Here is a 20,668-nt window from a genome sequence, read left to right as displayed (position 1 = left end):
GAGGGAGGAGATATGGGAACATATGTATATGTATAACTGATTCACTTTGTTGTAAAGGAGAAACTAACACACTATTGTAAAACAGTTATACTCCAATAAAGATGTTAAAAAAAAATAGGAAGCAATATTTGCCAATAATATACCTAATAAGGGGATTATATCTAGCATATATAAAGAATTCTTAAAACAATCTAAAAGAGACATATAACCCAAGTAAAAATATGCATAGCATTTGAATACATATTTCTTGAAACAAGATACACCAATGGCCAACAAACAAATGAAAATATGCTCAAGATCATTAGCCATTAGAAAACGCAAATAAAAACCACAATGAGGGGCTTCCCCAGTGGCGCAGTGGTTGAGAGTCTGCCTGCCGATGCCGGGGACACAGGTTCGTGCCCTGGTCCGGGAAGATCCCACATGCCGCGGAGCGGCTGGGCCCGTGAGCCATGGCCGCTGAGCCTGCGCGTCCAGAGCCTGTGCTCCACAACGGGAGAGGCCACAACAGTGAGAGGCCCGTGTACCACACACAGAAAAACAAACAAAACACCACAATGAGACACTTTACACCTGCTGAGATAGAAAATAACAACTGTTGATGAAGAAGTGGAGAAATTAATCCTCATACATTGCTGGTAGGAATATAAAATGGTGCAGCCGCTTTAGAAAAGCTTGGCAGTTCCTCAAGAGATAGGTGAGTTATTCTTATGACACAGTAATTCTACCCCTATACATATACCCAAGAGAAATGAAAACATATGTCCCAAAAGAGTTGTAAATGAACGTTCACAAAAGCATTATTTAAATAGCCAAGGAATGGAAGGAGTTCAAAGAATTTTATACAATGAAGTATTATTCAGCCACAAAAAGGAATCAAGTAATGATACATGTTACAACATGGATAAGTCTTGAAAATTTTTTCTAAAGGAAAATATTTTCAGTGAAAGAAGGTAGGGACAGAGACCATATACAGATTTCACTTATATGAAATATCCAGGATAAGGACATACATAGGGACAGAAATTACATTAGTAGTTTCCAAGGAGTGGGAGTGAGGAATGCTAAAGGGTATGGGGTTTCTTTGGAGGGGGTGATGAAAATGTCCTGGAATTAGTGCTGATGGTTTTACAAAATTGTGAATACACAAAACCCACTTAATTGTCAAGGGGTCAATTTCATGTCATGTGAATTACATATAAATAAAATGAACAAAAAATCTAATATTTACATTGAATTCAGAAAAACGTTCTGGTCTGCAACACCTTGGAGATATGGGGTTTAGTATTCACTGCAACAATGGAATCAAGTGACGACGGTAGCAATAATAATGGCAAGAAGGGAAATAATTTGAGATAATTTTAAGGTAAAATAAGCATATTTTTAACCAAAATTCCAGTATGACTTCTAGGATAGCAATAGGTCTCCTGCCTCCAAATTACAAGATTTCAATTCATCATCCTGTATCATTCCAGTTCTTGCACTGCACTAAAGACATAAAAGACCCTCTTTCTTCACGTTCATAGATCACCTACTTTGTACCTAACACTGTTATATGAGCACTATCTTATGTTGTGAAAGTTTCAAAATAACTACTTTGTTGGACTTCCCTGGTGGCGCAGTGGTTAAGAATCCGCCTGCCAATGCAGGGGACATGGGTTAGATTCCTGGTCCGGGAAGATCCCACATGCTGCAGAGCAACTAAGCCCATGCACGGCAACCACTGAGCCTGCATTCTAGAGCCCGCGTGTCACAACTACTTAAGCCTGTGGGCCTAGAACCTGTGCTCCACAAGAGAAGCCACCACAACAAGAAGCCTGCGCACAGCAACAAAGAGTAGCCCCCCGCTTGCTGCAACTAGAGAAAGCCTACGCGCAGCAACGAAGACCTAACACAGCCAAAAATAAAAGTAATAAAGTAATTAATTAATTTAAAACAAAAAACACTTTGCCTATGTATCCTCCAAATGTTTTACTGACTATAGAGGTGAAGTGTAAACTAGATATATAAATTAATTTAAAAGGTGTGAGGAAAAAAGTGGTAAGGAAAAATCTTATAAGAACATAAAAGTAAATTTTAACACAGTTGAAAAAGAACTATGAACCATAAGCCTTATTACCATAATCTCAAATTGAGATTTTTATAGCTTTTGAAAACTCTAATAAAATTATTAAATCATATTTATTGTCTGATAAACATTTCTACACATTACTTTCATGAAACTACCATAAAAATACCACAGGCAGTTTACCTAAACAGTATTTCACAAACACTTTCAACAGTTATATTGTATAAAGGATCCTACATGTGCAACAGAAAAGAATGTGTACACAGTTATTAACACGAGGAAAATTGTGGTCTTTCCCAACCAAGGAGTAAGAAACTTCAAGAGTAAACATTCAGTGTTGAATTAGTCTTGAATTCATTTTTTATTATTTGACTACTAACAGCTTTTAAGTCTCCCACCCCTCTTCCCATTCTACCTAACTTAAGCAAGATGATTAGAAAGCCTGGGTCTCCTTTCTTTGGCACTGGTGGAAAGTTTAAACCACATTCAGATACCCTCTCTTCAGCCCCACCCATATCACCATAAAAACCCCATACCAACAAAACTGAAGAAGAGAGCCCATGATACATTAATCATGACGACTTAGATCATAGTTTTACATCTATTACATGCCACTCAAGCCCTCATTCAAATTTATACTGTATTGTCTCATAAATTCAGTGTTCTTGCCCTTTCAGGAAACTCTGAACATGAACCTCACCCAAGGAAGGATGTTCTTTCATCTGATTAAATCCTTCCCAGAGACCTTCATGGTGACATACAAAACAGTAACAAAGGCATAAAATAAAGATTTCAAAACTCAGGTTGAAAGCCATCAAAAACTAAAGTAGCCTTTTCAAGAAATCTCAAATAAACACTTACTAAATTAAGATCACAGAGCTTTTCCACAGGTATCCTTGTAACTTTGACAACCATTACAGGCTTTATGATTTTGATTTTTCATTACTAAGCAGAATTTAACTTGAATAACCTCTGATAAGAACTTAGTTTCCTCTAGTATGAATCTGATGTGCAGCCTGTTGTGAGAAAATGGTGAAACAGTTTATCATGTTCATTACTTCTAAGATTTTTCTACAATATAAATTCTGTGGTGAATCTTGAGGTCAGACTGTATGTTTTCTCTCTGATGTGAATCGTCTCATGACCCCAAAAGTGTGAACATTTGATAAAAGCTTAACACATTCATTACATTTATAAAGTTCCTCTCCAGGAGGAATTCTAACATTACATAAGGCTTGATCTTTGGATAAAAGCCCTGCCATACCCATTACATTTATGTGCTTTCTTTCAAAGATGTATATTCTGTTGTCTAGTTAAGTGTGAGCCCTACTTAGGGGCTTTGCCAAATCCGTGACTTTTATATGGTTTCTATTCAGTATGGACTCTTTGATGTTGAGTAAGGCTTGAATATGCATAAAAGGTTTTGCCACACACATTACATTTGTGAGGTTTCTCTCCACTATGAATTATCTGATGATCTCCAATGCATGATCTTTGGATAAAAGCATTACCACATATATTAGGTTTACAAAGTTTCTTTTCAGTGTGCATTTTCTGGTGTCTAGTAAGGTTTGCAAATTGGCTAAATGCCTTGCCGCACTCATTACATCTGTAAGGCTTCTCCCCTGTATGGATTCTTTGATGTCGGGTAAGGCTTGAACACACATTAAAGGCTTTGCCACACTCATTACATTTGTAAGGCTTCTCTCCAGTATGAATTATCTGATGTATGACAAGGTTAGAGGACTGGTTAAAGGCTTTGCCACATTCCTTACATTTGTAAGGCTTTTCTCCACTATGGATTCTCTTATGTTGAGTAAGGCTTGAACGCTCCATAAAGGCTTTGCCACACTCATCACATTTGTAAGGTTTCTCTCCTGTATGAATTCTCTGGTGAATTACAAGATTTGAATGTTGACTACAGACCTTGCCACATACACTACATTTATATGGTTTCTCTCCCGTATGGATTCTCTGGTGTCTAGTGAGATGTGAGACGCGGTTAAAGGATTTGTCACACTCATTACATTTGTAAGGTCTCTGCCCCGAATGAATTCTCTGATGATTAGTGAGATTCGAGCTTCCTCTAAAAGCCTTCCCACATTCGTTACATTTATAAGGTTTCTCTCCAGTATGGATTCTCTTATGTTGAGTTAGGCTTGAATGCCCAGAAAAAGCTTTGCCACACTCACTACATTTGTAAGGTTTCTCTCCAGTGTGAATTCTCTCATGACCTGCAAGGTTTGAATGTTGACTACAGCTCTTGCCACATATATTACATTTATAGGGTTTCTCTCTGGTATGGACTCTCCGATGTCTAGCAAGGTTTGCAAATTGGATAAAGGCTTTATCACATTCATTACATTTGTAAGGTCTCTGCCCAGAATGAATTCTCTGATGACTAGTGAGGTTTGAGCCGTCTCTAAAAGCTTTCCCACAGTCATTACATTTGTAAGGCTTTGCAGTAATACGTGCTCTCTGATGTTGTGTAAGTAATGAAGGATGTACAAAAATTTTCCCAGATTTATTACAAACGTTGATGCTGACACTAGGAAGAATTCTTTGAAGTGGTGGAGCAGAAGAACTATTGTTGATCAACTTCTCAACTTGGTTGCATTTATAAATTTTCTCTTTGGTTTGAAACTTCTGAAGTTCAGCCAGATGAGACTGAAACCTTAATCCAACTTCATTCTCAAAACATGTTATATATGTGTTTTCTGCATAGGTTATGTTATTTTTTAGTTTTAACAAATACCTTATATATGACTTCTCATGTTTATAACATTGATAAGTACTTTTTCTTACAGATACACTCTGCTTTAGAGGGAAATCATTCCAGGATTTGTTCTGTTGTTGATCTCTTCTACTAGTGAGATTTCTGTTATAGGTTGTAATAACTCCTTTGTAATTTGTTTCATCATATCCACAATGACTTTCAAACTCATGCATATTTTGCTGGACTTCCCTGAAATCAAAATCCTTGATGTCATTTCTTTTGTGTCTTCCCAACATCAGTGTTCGGAATAATTCTCCTTTGTTAATATTCTCTTTTGGTGACAATTCCTTGATCACACATCGAGTAGAGATATCTGAAAGATATAAACAACCATAGGTTTCCTATTAACTAGAGTTGTAAAATAAATATTTTATACTGAAAATGTCGTATTAGACCAAAAGTAATACTTATAGTTATAAAACTCCTCAACCATAGTATGCAAATATTAGGAATACAAAGAGAATAGGATTCCTCAATAAAAAAAGGGTGATTACAGGGACTTCCCTGGTGGTCCAGCAGTTAAGACTCCATGCTCCCAATGCAGGGCCCAGGTTCGATCCTGGGTCAGGGAACTAGATCCCGCATGCTGCAACTAAAAAAAGATCCCGAATACCACAATTAAAGATCCCACATGCCACAACTAAAGACTCCACATGCCACAACTAAAGATCTTGCAGGCCGCAACTGAAGATCCTGCACACCACAACTAACACCCAGCGCAGCCAAATAAATAAATATATTTTTTTTAAAAAGGGTGATTACAGGTAGACAAAATCATTTGTAGGAAAGCCTAGTTACAACACCCTGGGATCAAACCACTCACAGTATGAAAATTTACATAGGCCCTGAAACAGGTGGTATCCTTCTGTTATCACCTCAAAGTACACACCAATTGTCAGTAGACACATGGGTGTCTCATAGTTGAAGAAAAGCAATATTATATTAACATTTACTGTATAATAATTGTACCCAAATAAATGTTAAAGCAGAACATTATATACTGTAATGGTAAATAATCTCTAACAAACTTATTTAAGTTTGTTAAATAAGTGGCTATTCACAAGTACAAAATAAAAATAGCACTGGGAAAATAAGAAAGAACTTGATAGAAAATCATTGTAAGAATAACATAATATTGTTTGGAATTCCTATAATAAAACTATCTATACTCATGCAGAATAGGCATTGAAAAATCAACCACTCGCGTATGACAGTCATAATACATAAAAGATACTGAAAACCCATTATCTATAAATCATAATTTTAAAAAAAATCAAACATTTTAGAAACCCATGATAAATCCAGAAGATAAATAATAAGTAAAAAAAATTATAAAACAATGTAATCTGTGGTATTCTAAATACTTCTTCCTTCAGTACAAAGAAGGGGCTTCTGTTCTAAAGGGGTACATAATATGAGAACTGGAAAATATGTTAAGAACCACTGACTTTTGAAATATCCAGTTCAGCTAAATACATAATATTTTAAAAAGGCTAAGAATTGGGGAAGTAATCAGAAATAAGAATTATGATTTCATGCCTGCAGTTAAATAACAGTCAATAAAAAAGAGCAATTTCCTAACTATGGAGAAACCTTTAAGTATGCAATTCCGCAGTCACAAAATACATGTACTACAGAGTATGTGCTTTGAAAATGTATTAACTAAGGTCAGAGACAACACTGATAAGGAATAAATTACAAAATGAATACAGACAAAATACAATGCAAGCAAAGGTAAATCTCATAGTTTTAAACATAAAAGAAAGTTTAAAAATCTTAGGAAATAAAGCTACATTTTCATTTCTTACTATATACCATGCAATGTTCTAAGGCTTCTAAAGTCATTAACTTATTTAAAAATTCTTGAGGTAAATTATCATAATTTTTCAGATTAAAAAAACAATGGCCCGTGGGGTTTATATAGCCAATAACAATTCACACAGAAAGTAAACTTGAGAGCCAAGATTTGAACCTGGGCTGCAGACTCAGATCACACGCTCTTAGGCACTAAACACCACTGCCCACTCAGGAAGTAAGCACAAAGGTCACAGCAAATCCCAGCAGCATAGACAAATGCTTCAAGAAAACCACAGGAAGGCAGCTGTGTTACTAATAGTGCTGCTGAACTCTCTCTCCTGGATAACGGCATCTGAGCCATCACTTGCTGAACATGTTGGTTTAGACAGCTACTAGACCATGGTGTTGTCCTGATCAAGCTGTCCTCTGGAAGAGTAGAGATCTTTATACAGGGTGGGGGAAAAGGTAAGGGGAGGGAGTTCTGAAGCAACTTGGACATTCAGCGGCTAAAATCAATATGCTAAGGAGGTAACAGTATGCTCCATCCAGATCAATAAACAATCTGAGGAAAGGTAGAAGAACAGAGCTTGTGCTTACAACTGTGCTGGGACAGTGCAAAAAAGAATACACTGACCCATTCTGTGGGAAATATACTATGGGTGTGGGGGAATAATGGAAGAGGTTAAAGAGGGAGTCAGTGTGATACAGTGGGACATTTACCACTACTCTGCTATTTGCCCTGAAATGTACCAAAATGAATATCCTTGCATTCCTATTTATAGGCATATATTCAAGAGTCTTGAATATTCCATGAGATACGGACAAAAATGTTAATAGGTATTAAAAGCAAAATTCTAGAAATGGCCATCAAAAGGAGAATGAATAAATCCACTTTGTACACACACGTGCAGATGCAATGAAACTATCAAGAATCCAGCAGCTGGGCTTCCCTGGTTGCACAGTGGTTAAGAATCCGCCTGCCAGTGCAGGGGACACAGGTTCAAGCCCTGGTCTGGGAAGATCCCACATGCCTCGAAGCAGCTAAGCCCGTGCGCCACAACTACCGAGCCTGCGCTCTAGAGCCTGTGAGCCACAACTACTGAGCCCACGTGCCACAGCTACTGAAGCCCGCGCACCTAGAGCCCGTGCTCCACAACAAAAGAAGCCACCGCAACGAGAAGCCCATACACCGCGACGAAGAGTAGCCCCTGCTCGCCACAACTAGAGAAAGTTGCACAGCAACAAAGACCCAATGCAGCCAAAAAAAAAAAAAGAATCCATCAATGGAGGGTCACCATGAGGGCAAGGTGAGGACAAAGAGTTGAAGGGAAACAAAGTTAGCAGCGGGCTTTTGTCAAGGTTTGAACTTTAGGGAAGAAGTGATTATTTTAGCTAAAAAGAAATAACAGACAAACCAAACTATTAATTACATAACATATTTTCTAAATAGAAATTCACCAATTTTGGCACATTAACCTTTTTGAGGCTGTGTCCTTATATTTGTTATATAAAGATAATAGTGTTTATTTTGCTAGCCTCCTCTAATTATCTGAAATCATATATTTGGATCTCTTAATACAATCAGAAACAGAGAGACATGAGATGAGGAATGCTCTCAGTATACATAGCAGTGGATATATCGTTATTATGAATCAATGGAAATTAACATGTACTTATCCAAAATTAATAAATTTGGACTTCATAGTGATCATCAGAACATAAGCAACCTCAAGGAAAAAACAACTCAATGACTCATAGTGGGGAATGGATTCTACTGCAGGGCAGTTGTTAGTAGCGGGAGATTGTAGAAACAACTTTTGGTAGTGCCATGGAAGAGGTCGACGTGGGAAGAGGTGGTCAGTAACATAAGCAGTTGACTGTAGCCAGAGAAAAAGAGAGCGCTGGGATGTGGGTGAACAAGGACCAGGTGAACTTTGTATGGAATCCAGTTTAAAACTTGAGGATTGGGCTTCCCTGGTGGCGCAGTGGTTGCGCGTCCGCCTGCCGATGCAGGGGAGCCGGGTTCGCGCCCCGGTCTGGGAGGATCCCTCGTGCCGCGGAGCGGCTGGGCCCGTGGGCCATGGCCGCTGGGCCTGCGCGTCCGGAGCCTGTGCTCCGCAACGGGAGAGGCCACAACAGAGGAAGGCCCGCATACCACCAAAAAAAAAACAACAACAACAAAAAAAAAAACTTGAGGATCAAAATAGCCATCAAGTGTTAACTGAAGAATGTAATTTCCAAAACATTAGAAATTTTGTGGAAAACACAAGTGTTACAAGCAATAGGGGCGAGGACGTACATGGAGTGGAAGAGACTGGCTAAGTTCCCAATAAAATACAATGAGATATTTAAATTATTAGTTTAATATACCAAGATGTACAAAATGAATCTAGACAGGGAGATTCATTATTAGAATAAAGCATTTGAACCAAAATATAAAAAGTCAGTAAGATTCAAATAAAATCCAAGAAGTTGTATTTAGAAAACTTAAGGTATACTACAGAAAAAGAAAAGAAAAGCTTAATATACCCTATACAAATTATGGAAAATCAATTTAATGGTATTTCTGGGATAAACACAGTAACTTAATAAAAAAAAGTATATTCTCAAAATATGCAATAGGCCCAGTTTTAAAAACCCAATCAGGGGCTTCCCTGGTGGCGCAGTGGTTGAGAGTCCGCCTGCCGATGCAGGGGACGCGGGTTCGCGCCCCGGTCCGGGAGGATCCCACGTGCCGCGGAGCGGCTGGGCCCGTGAGCCGTGGCCGCTGCGCCTGCGCGTCCGGAGCCTGTGCTCCGCGTCGGGAGAGGCCACAGCAGTGAGAGGCCGGCTTACAGCACACACAAAAAAAAAACAAAAACCAAAACCAATCAATCTGAGAAAAAAGGTACTTTAATAGTAGCTAGTACATCAGGTGAAAGAAAAATAAAGGGACTAAGACAATATTTTCACAAAATTCAGTAGTGAATAAATTTGGGGGAAACCGCTGCTGAGCCATAACTTGCAATGCTCAAAAAGGAAATGCTGTAAAATCTGTTAAACATATTTATTACTCCATCCAACAGCCCAATGAATTGCAGATATAAAACAGAATTCTGAGTGTTGTCAAAAATATGTAATTAATGATTAAATACATTTTTAAAGTTCATTCATAATACATGGAAATGTGCATAATGAAAACGGCAGTGGCTTAAACGTAACCGATTAGGGTAGACTTAAAAAATGGGGGTATCATTTACCTTCCTAAGTTCCGTCAATATGATGCATCACAATCATATTTGTTTGAAGGAGACTGAACAACGGTGCATGCACGGGATGAACAATTTGGCATGAAGAAAAGTTTGACCAGCGCCTCACAGATACACAGCTGTGACAACGTTCTCCCTGGGATAAATGTGTATGCCTGTGATTGCTGGTTCAAAGGTAATGGTCGCTAGATATTTGATCAACAATGCCACGTTCTCCTTCAAAGACAGTGTAACACTCCACAAAGAGCAGAAAGACAACTACAACCACGTATTGGTCAGACTCTCCTGATACTTTCTATCTCAGCATCCTAGGACTTGGGATCACTCAGTGGCTTAAATGGGCACTTCTGTAAGTAGCTGGATGGCACTGTAGTATATTAATCAGAGTGTTCTTCAAAACTTTTCTGCTACAAAGTAAACTCCCTCCATAGGTAACTTCACCAGCTGTCCAAAATCCAAAGTGAGTTATCACAGCAAAAAAAGACGATGATATTCCAATTTCAGAAAAGCAAAATTACACAAACTTAGGAGAATATGAGATCTGGAAGAGCCAAGGTTTGTCCACATTCCCAGACTATGTAGAGCATTAGAAGGAGGAAAAGACAAGATATGGAACTAAAGCAAGGAGGTCAGACTTTGCAGGGTCCTTTAAAAGGAGCTGTGTGCTCTGCCCACAGACCCCAGCCTGAGTGCCTGAAAGATAGATATGCTTCCCATGTGTGACTGGGTTTCAAAGAGACAATCTCTGTGTCCACTGTCTTTACAGTACTGCTGAGTAACAATCTCAGAAGATCCGCCCCACCTGTTACACCCTCCTGACATGTGGCAAAAGCATGCCTAAGGAAATGGCTGTGCAGCCTGATGAAGCAGAGAGGCCCTGAGACAGTCCCATGCAGTTGCTCGGGGACCAAAATACAATGGAAGGGAAGCCAATGTTTCTCCATTTCCTGAGAAGGTCTCCCAAATACGGGAAATGAGGATGGAAACCTGGTCAGGCCCTGGAGCCAGGACTACAGAGGAACTGAAGGATCAGATGGAATTGGGTACAAAAGGAGAGACCAAAGGGGAAAGAGGGTCCCTCTGAAACAGCCCTCCTCATCCCTCTCAAAGCCAAGGGACCAAAAAGGTCACAGGAGCCAGATAATACAGTGTTGAAGGGCGTGAAAAAGACTTTGCCTTTGTCTCTGCAACAGCTGAAACACCTCTGGAAGGTTGGAGGATAACTTTTTGCATGTCTGCAGAACAGAGTAATAGGAGGAGATTTCCTTTGACTGCTCGCAAGTACTTTTCTTTTCCCACAGACCTCTCTTATTTGGGGAAAGCTTCTCAAACAATATTTGATGAAGTAGCTTCCTCTCTGACCATCTGAGCTCTTAGCTGTGTTGACATCTTTGAAACGTTCCCCCCATCTGTTTTTTTTCACTATTTTTACCTCACCCTCCACAGCCCAGGGCTCTTTCCCTTGCTTCAAAATGGAAAAAAATATTAAGATCAGAAAGACAGATGCCTGCTTATAAGAAAGGAGAAACATGATGTGCTGGGGCTGTTCCAGAATATAAACCCAGCCCTTTGTTCACCTAAAATGAGAGAATATTACAGGTGGACCTACAAAAATATTTCACTAATTTGTCCGCCGACTGCCTTCTTCTGAATGCTTAAAGAATATTTTACATATAGACATCTAACTCTCTTCCAAGAATTACTGAATCAAAAGTAGAGGGGTAAAACCACGGAATCAGATAGTTTTTATTTTACTACAAGGTTTTGTAATTATTCAGGCTGTGGAAGCATCACTAATCTAGTGTAAAGTGGGCAGATCATCTGAAGAAAGGGGAAGGTTAAAGTCCAGATCCCACATCATGAAGCTTTTCATGTCTGAATCAATGCAGCTTCAAATCTCCCTGAAAAACAAGGATCTAAAACTCAATCAGCAAAGCAGGGCTCCCCAGAGACTCTCAAGGGAAAAATGTAATGATATACAGGGCAGATCCCAACTTTTAGAGGGAAGTTATCCTCACCCAGGGAGAGCAGGTTCCTGTAGGTCTCCAACATCACGTCCCTGTACAAGGCCCTCTGGGCAGGGTCCAGCCATTCCCACTCCTCCTGAGAGAATTCTATGGCCACATCCCTGAATGTCAACAGCACCTATAATGAAAAACACGTTTCACTAAGGGACCATGGGGAGAGTTCTTATCTTCACACAAAATGATAGGAGAGAGGTGTAAGGATTGATTTGGTTGTAGAGAGCATTCTGACAGATCAGTGTAAGATAATTTTGAGCAAGTCATATCTCCCTAATTCTGTGCTATTACACTTTTCAACCACAGAGCATAAAATTCACAAAATCACTATGCATTTCACATTTTGTGGACAGTAAAAGAAATCTACAAATAAAAAATTCATCATCACAAGGTGGACTATATGGAAGTGCTAGGTAGTACATTCTACACACCAATGATATTTAATTTCTTTGATGAGCTGGCACATAAGTGGTGTCTTTAGGGATTACAAAGTTCACAGTGGCTTTAAAGAAAGTTTAGAATCTAAAAATTGTGGTGATGGTTATAATAGCAAAGACAAAAAGGTTTTCAACATTTACCATGTACTAAGCGTTACTCTAATTGTGTATTATTTTGTGTAGTAACATTGGAGAAATATCTGTTCCCACCTGTTGAGGAGACATCTGTGTCACAGAGACTCTAAGAAACTCACCTCAGGTCACACAGCTAAGAAATGGCAGAGCCAGCTCCTGAACTAGGTGGTCCGAATTTAGAACTGAACCTAAAGAATCACAGTTAAGTAACAGATGCAGCATTAAAAGTGCACTGATAGTGGGTTTCCTAAACGAGAAAACTTGAAGGAAGTTCAAAGCTAACAACATGAAACTGCATAAAAGATCATTATAGGACTTCCCTGGTGGCGCAGTGGTTAGGAGTCTGCCTTCCAGTGCAGGGGACACGGGTTTGGGCCCTGGTCCGGGAGGATCCCACATGCTGCGGAGCAACTAAGCCCCATGCACCGCAACTACTGAGCCTGCGCTCCAGAGCCCACAAGCCACAGCTACTGAGCCCATGTGCCACAACTACTGAAGCCTGCGTGCCTAGAGCCCGTGCTCCACAACAGGAGAGACCACCGCAGTGAGAGGCCGGCGCACTGCAGCGAGGAGTGGCCCCCGCTCGCCACAGCTAGGGAGAGCCCCGCACAGCAACAAAGACCCAATGCAGCCAAAAATAAATAAATAAATTTATATTTTAAAAAAGATAATTATATACATACACACGTGTGCACATAATGTATTTCTCTCCTTACTACTATTAACTCAGTAATGCAATAGTGTAGAAAAAAATCTAAGGCCATGGAAAATATTTAAGAACAATTTTCAAAGGTTAAAATAAATATAAAAGTTATTCATGAAATGGTGATGTGTCTTTTATACACTCCGTAGGTTTCTGCTTGCATACACACATGCACACATAAACATACTTTCAATAAAAGCAAACTTCTGTGAATGACAGATCTTTTTGAATAAGTTTTTTTAATCTATCAATTTTTTACTCGTGTATTTTAGCATTCTTGTTAAAACAAACATTTATAAATTGTACTTAATTCTAATTAGGTTGTTGTCAATATTATTCTATATTTCCTAGTGTAAAAAAACTACAGAAATTGTTTAAAATATAGAAAGTTTTACCTTCAATCTCCACTAAATATTTATTGTACATATATGTACAATAAATATAAAAAGTTCTATTCTTTCAAATTTTTATATTTGGCCATTAACATAAGCCAAATAAACTTTATGCAATAATAAAACAATGACTGAAGAGTAGAAAATTTATTAACACTATAGTTTAACAGATTAAAACAGAAGAAAAGATTTATAAAGGCAATTTTTGAAGAACTTTTTGGATAATTAAAAATCATGCCAAATAGGAACTTAAAAGTTATTAAGCAAGAGAATTCCAGCAAACACCATGATCAGTAGTATATAACAGAAGAAGCATTTCCACTGACGATGAGGATGATGCAAGGGATATTATGGCCAGGGCTCCTGCCATTCACCATTGCATAATATGCCTGAATTGGGACCAGCAGAAGAGGGAAAAGAAGGAAACACAAAAATAGAGTCAAAGAGTTGGAAATGTTATTATTCAGATGACACGATGGCAACCTAGAAAAAGGTGTTTTACCTATAAGAAGTAATAACAACATACTGAAAATAATTTTTCTTCTTTAGTAACAGTAATTTAAAACAATGCAAACGACATGAGAAATAGTCTGCATTTCCATTAGCAAATATACCATGACACCTATTTACAATACATTTCTAGACCTAGAAGAAACTATAAAACTTTACTGAAGGACATAAAGTCTGAAAATCACAATTCTTACTTGGAAGATGTGGTGACATAAAGACCTCAGTGACTGCAAATTCAGAGCAATTCAAACTCAAAAGAAACATGGATTTTTCAAATAAAAGTCTGCTGTATCTAGGAGACAACATAATTTTGAATTTAAAAAAAGAAAAAAACTAAGTAGAGGGACCTGCCAAATTTCAAATGAATCTATTACTGCATACACTACCTGAAACTTTAAAATAAATGAAATAAAACAGCTACAAGATATCCAAAGAATCTCAACTAAGAGAGACTTAAACATTATTTTGAACAATAAAATATTAGGACTAAATGTAATATTTTTTGTAATCGTGAAACAGGTGAGGTACTCCAAAGCAAGATCAAAAATCAGAGGGCCCAAAGGAAAGATTTAGGTTTCAATGCTGTGTACTAAAGAATTTGGCAGGGCTTGGTCCCCAGTTTCTAGAAGTTAACACTTTAACTCTTACAATTTCCTTAGTGGTTGCACTGTCTTTATTACTCTTGGTGGGCCCAGATAATTTATGCTAAGAAGATGACTTATGGTGGGCCCCTAGTTTGATAATGGAATGACTCAGGCTGGAGCGCTGGCCATTTCACAAAGACCAACCAAGTGACTAGAGGTTTGGGGCTCTGAGCCAGGTGATATTAGCCCAACCTCTGAGGAGGGGAGAATCCTGGAGATTCTTATCAATCATGCCTATGTAGTAAAACCCCAATAAAAATAGAGACCACCGAACCGCAGGTGTGGAGGACAGGAGGCTGTGGGGCAGCGAAATCCAAAAAACGGGGAGATTCACTCACCCGAACGCGTCTGCCGCTCATTCCGATTCACTTCCGGGTCTGCAGGCCATTGCGCCCGCGTGGGCGGAAGAGGCGGTACAGAGGGCGGTGTCTGGGCTGCGCCCAACGAGAGACTGGATGAGGAGAACGGGTGGGACTAGGCAGGAAGCGCAACAGAGTAGGGGCGGGGTCAGTGGGTGGGGCGGGGCCTGGCCTCCCCTCACTCCGCCCCTGGCTGTTTCCGGATCTGTGGGTCTTTCTGTCCAACTGTGCTTGTTTTCTCTGCTTTTTGATTCCTGTAAATCTCTTTGATTTCCTCTAGAGCAGAGCTGCTTCCTGCCTGTTCTAGTTAATGTTTCAAACAATTTGAGGCGAAAGAGAAGAACCGTAAGGGCCACATGTATGGGAAGCTGAGATGTTTTCCTCAACAAGTTGAAGATGGCAAAATTCAAGTTTTTTGTTTCAGTGGATGGAGATGTGTGTCTTGTAAGCGAGAGAAAGTGGAATGTGATCTCTCAGGTGATCCGTCGGGAGGAAGCCTAATTGTTCTCTCCAGAGGCCTGCTCACAACAGGGCAGCTGGCTTTTCGCACAGGCAGTGACTCCAGAAAGAGAGAGACCAAGGTGGAATCAACAATGTCTTTTATAACCTAACCACAGAAATAACATACTGTTACTTCTGCCAGATTCGGTTGGTTACACAGACTGTCTCTGGTAATTTCTGCTGCTGCTGCTGTTCAAGCAACCAATTGTCCTGCTTCTTCAAGGACTGAACAAGTTCCCGAGAAGCAGGACTTTTTGTGCTAAAACTGGGAAATTCCTAGGCAAATGGGGAGAGTTGATCACACTAACTGCTTTGCACTCACCTTCCCAACCATCCTCCTCCCTGCTTGCTTTCTCGCCTTCCCTCCTTCTCCTCCTCCTCCTCCTCCCCTTTTCCCCACCTCCACCTCTTGTGTTCTCTCTCCTCCTCTCCTTAAATCCCCCACCTTTGCTTTCTCCCTCCCCTACTCTTCCCACCTCTCCTTTCTCAACTCTTCTCTCCCATCTCCACACATTCTGTTTTCTCTTCTCTTTCCTCCTCTCCTCTTCCTATTTCTTTACTTCCAGAAGAGAACAGAGAAGACAGAAAACACATTCTTGGACTGGGTCCTGGTGAGAACACTGGCCAAAGAAATGAAGAGAGTGTGTCACCCTCCAGTGTGTGAAGCTTGTCAGGTAGTATAACAGGAAATAAAAACTGAATCTGAGAAGCAATGCCCTGAAGAGCTCTTCCACCAGAGGAAACAAAGACAAACCAGGTGATAGTAGACAGGTCCTTCTCACTTTGGGCTACCCTAGTTCCCCCAAACCCTGTGGTTGGTACCTCCTTGGACTATTCATAGATAATTACTGCCATGGCCATGGGATGGGTGGCCAGTTATTCCATTACCAGGAGCTTATCAACTGATGGAATTAATAAAATAATGTAAGGTATTTCCTTGAGGTCCCCAAACAGAGTAAGAGTGTGTGAAAATTAATAAACAGAAACCTCATTTAAAATGGAGTCAGGGACAAGGGATTAATCTTCAATATATACAAACAGCTCATGCAGCTCAATATCAAAAAAACAAACAACCCTATAAAAATTGGGCAGAAGATCTAAATAGACATTTCTCCAAAGAAGGCATACAGATGGCTAAAAAGCACAAGAAAAGATGCTCAACATCACTAATTATTAGAGAAATGCAAATCAAAAGTACAATGGGGTATCACCTCACACCGGTCAGAATGGCCATCATCAAAAAAATCTACAAACAGTAAACGCTGGAGAGGGTGTGGAGAAAAGGGAACCCTCCTACACTGTTGGTGGGAATGTAAGTTAATGCAGCCATTATGGAAAACAGTATGGAGGTTCCTTAAAAAACTAAAAATAGAGCTACCGTATGACCCAGCAATCTCACTCCTGGGCATATATCTGGAGGAAACCATAATTCAAAAAGATACATACACCCCAATGTTCATTGCAGCACTATTTACAATAACCAGGATGTGGAAGCAACCTAAATGTCCATCAAAGAGGAATGGATAAAGAAGGTGTGGTACATGTATACAATGGAATATTACTCAGACATTAAAAAAACCCCAAAATAATGCCATTTGCAGCAACATGGATGGACCTAGAGATTGTCATACAGAGTGAAGTAAGTCAGACAAAGACAAATATCATATGATATCCCTTATAAGTGGAATCTAAAAAAAGGGTACAAATGAACTTATCTACAAAACAGAAATGGAGTTACTGATGTAGAAAACAAACTTATGGTTACTAGGGGGTCGGGGGGAGGGTTAAATTGGGAGATTGGGATTGACATATACATACTGCTATATATAAAATAGATAATTAATAAGAACCTACTGTATAGCACAGGGGACTCTACTCAATACTCTGTAATGGCTTATATGGGAAAAGAACCTTAAAAATAGTGGATATATGTATAAGTATAACTGATTCCCTTTGCTGTACAGCAGAAACTAACACAATATTGTAAATCAGCTATACTCCAATAAAATTTTTTAAAATTATAAAATAAAATGGAGTCAGGGGAATTCACTGGCAGTCCAGTGGTTAGGACTTGGCACTCTCATTGCCGGGGCCCCAGTTCAATCCCTGGTCAGGGAACTAAGATCCTGCAAGCTGCGTGGCGCAGCCAAAACATAATAATAATAATAATAATAAATTAATTAATTAAATGGAGTCAGGATGCCAGAAGGGGGAACTCTCACGCCCTACTGCCCTATGTCACTTGCAGACCCAATAGGAAGAGAGGTACCTTGCATCTCTACCAGGAGAAAGTCTGCTAGTTTACTACCCAGCAGGAGGAAGGAAGAATTTCTCCTTGCCCGGCAACAGTTTAGCCAATGAGAGACTGTCACAACTCAGCCAATGAAAAGCCAGTACACGTCAAATTCCCAGTTTCCTCCAGTGGACTCTGTTTATAACAGTCCCTCCCAACTCCCCCTTCTCCTCTATAAAATAATGTTCCTTTCCTTTGTTCTCCAGACTTACCTGTGGTTCACTATAGATTGCGTGCCTCATTGGCAATTCTTTGCTGTGCCTGAAAAAACTCATTTCGTTGGTAAAATAACTGGCTGTTTTATTGTTTTAGGCCAACAGGTGTTGGCTGGAGGCAATAAAGTCTGTGCTTCCTGAAGCAGTTTCCACTGACAGACATTTACAAAGAAGCATACTATGGGCTTTGAGACCAGGTTTCAACCTCTATTTGGCCAGCAGAAACCTCATCCATTAGACAACAGCCAAAGCAGTTTAGATGCTAAAGTTTATCCCTCCGTGTGCGGGAAATCCATCCCTACAGCAAACAAAAATGCAGAAAGAAAGGTGGTGGCACTGAGGGACAGCTGCAATTACAGGTTATATTCCTATGGAGAAAGGTGGTTAGGACTGTGGGTGGTAAGGGGGGATTTGTTGGTGCAGAGTTCAGTAAAACTCAGTCTGTTTCTAACTTGAGCATGGAGGGGAAATGTAGAAAGGTAATGAGGCTGAATGTCTATGCGACACATGGAGATCATTGTGGACTTTGTCTGGGGAAATGGAGTTAACTTTAGCTCAACCCACAAGCTGGAAAGCAAAGGTGACAATGAGAAACCTGACTTTGAATCACCAGGGGCAATGGTCTGACAAGGTCAGCAGGATGTGGACTGATGAAGTACAGGATACGGGATGGGCAAAAAGAGATGACCACTTTAATTAATAACACGTTGGAAGCTGGAGTGCTGGTCCCAACAGATTCTCTGTACAGTAGCCTTGTATGGCCCATGAACAAAGTAGATGGCTCTTGAAGACTAACAGCAGACTATTGAAGTTTAAATAAGACAGCGCCACCCATAGCATCAGCCGTCCCTCATGGGATTTCCCAGTACAAAAATTTCCGCAGGCTAAAGGAGACTGGTACTCAGTGATTGTGCAAATGCTTCTTTTCTCTGTCTTGATCTCAGAAGAGAGTGAACTGCAGCTTGGCTTCTTTTTTTCCTTCTCTAATGGTCGTCATAATAAGGTCTGTGCTGGCTTCCCCTTCCTTGCTTGCACCTTCCATATCCTGAAGAGTACCCTGGTTTAGGGTTTTTGTTAAGTCCTACCGGTTTGCAACCACACTTGACCCTACAGTCCTTGGCACTGAGCCTCCCCTCCCCTCAGGTGAACACGTATGATGGTGGCACGGCACCTGTATCCACCAGAGCTATACACGTTTGAGTTCCTCCCTTCCCCCAAATTCCCAAGCATGTGTGGCTTGTTGCTTAAAGCTGCTGAAGTCAGGTTGTAGGCTGAGAGAGGGATCAGGAGGTGCAGAGGGAGAAACTGACTACGTGCTAGTAAGCAAGGCGTATTTCCTTTTAGTTTCTACGAGGCTATTGCTGCTTGCAGCTCTCAACCACGTGAATTTATAATCTCGATTTACCCAAATCTCTATATCAGTCTTGGGGACTCCTTGACCCTTTCTCCTCCCATCAGGAAAAGAATGAACACTCCAGTAGAGCCTACCCAATGTCACAGATTAGCAGGTCTATGACTTGAAGTACATCACATTCTCATGGGAAACTGGAGACACCGTTTTCACTACACCATTCTTACACCTAAAGCAATGAAGGACTTTTACTTTCTTAGACTAACTCTGGCAGGGAACTTTCTGGATCTTACAAAGGCTACATAATTTCTTGTGAGACACTTTCTTTGCATATTTGGATAAGCTATTTTTTTAAAGTCTATTGGTTTGAGTTGCTACTTGAAAATAAAATAAGATTTACTTGTTAATGGACAAATATGGATCCTTTAAATTGGCTATATTTTTTAAAAAAAATAAGAGCTCTCATTATAAACCACTGCCACATTCGTACATATGAAAGGATCAAATTGAAAGGAAAAACAGTATAACAGCTAACCATAGGGAATGCCTTTTTAAGATGAAACAACAGAAATTAGACTTAAAAAAATATATCCAACATCAGGAGGAACCAAGATGGCGGAGTAGAAGGCCGTGCTCTCACTCCCTCCCGCGAGAACGCCAGAATCACAACTAGCTGCTGGACAATCATCAACAGGAAGACACAGGAACTCACCAAAAAAGATACCCGACATCCAAAGACAAAGGAGAAGCCGCAATGAGACGGTAGGAGGGGCGCAATCACAGTAAAATCAAATCCCATAACTGCAGGGTGGGTGACTCACAAACTGGAGAACACTTATACCACAGAAGTCCACCCACTGGAGTGAAGGTTCTGAGCCCCACGTTAGGCTTCCCAACCTGGGGGTCCAGCAACAGGAGGAGGAATTCTTAGAGAATCAGACGTTGAAGCCTAGTGGGAATTGATTGCAGGACTTCGACAGGACTGGGAGAAACAGACTCCACTCTTGGAGGGCACACACAAAGTAGTGTGCACATCAGGACCCAGGGGAAGGAGCAGTGACCCCATACGAGACTGAACCAGACCTACCTGCTAGTGTTGAAGGGTCTCCTGCAGAGGAGGGGGTGGCTGTGGCTCACCGTGGGGACAAGGACACTGGCAGCAGAAGTTCTGGGAAGTACTCCTCCGTGTGGGCCCTCCCAGAGTCCGTCATTAGCCCC

The 20,668-nt window shown here is 40.2% G+C and overlaps 1 protein-coding gene across 1 annotated transcript; it reads right to left on the bottom strand.

Moving 5' to 3' along the window:
- Positions 1–1,003: 1,003 nt before the first annotated feature.
- On the bottom strand, positions 1,004–13,782 carry LOC102983981 (zinc finger protein 677-like). Its single transcript, XM_024132589.2, has 2 exons — positions 11,908–13,782; positions 1,004–5,157 (listed from the first exon to the last, which is right to left on the bottom strand). The coding sequence occupies exons 1-2, from the start codon at positions 11,939–11,941 to the stop codon at positions 3,437–3,439; spliced, it is 1,755 nt and encodes a 584-aa protein (XP_023988357.2). The 5' UTR covers positions 11,942–13,782; the 3' UTR covers positions 1,004–3,436.
- Between the last annotated feature and the right edge of the window lie 6,886 nt (positions 13,783–20,668).

This window comes from Physeter macrocephalus, chromosome 17 (assembly GCF_002837175.3).
Source record: "Physeter macrocephalus isolate SW-GA chromosome 17, ASM283717v5, whole genome shotgun sequence".
In the NCBI taxonomy this organism is placed as follows: domain Eukaryota; kingdom Metazoa; phylum Chordata; class Mammalia; order Artiodactyla; family Physeteridae; genus Physeter; species Physeter macrocephalus.
The sequence above is the reverse complement of the archived record's forward strand: the minus strand, read 5'-3'. Positions and strand labels throughout refer to the sequence as shown.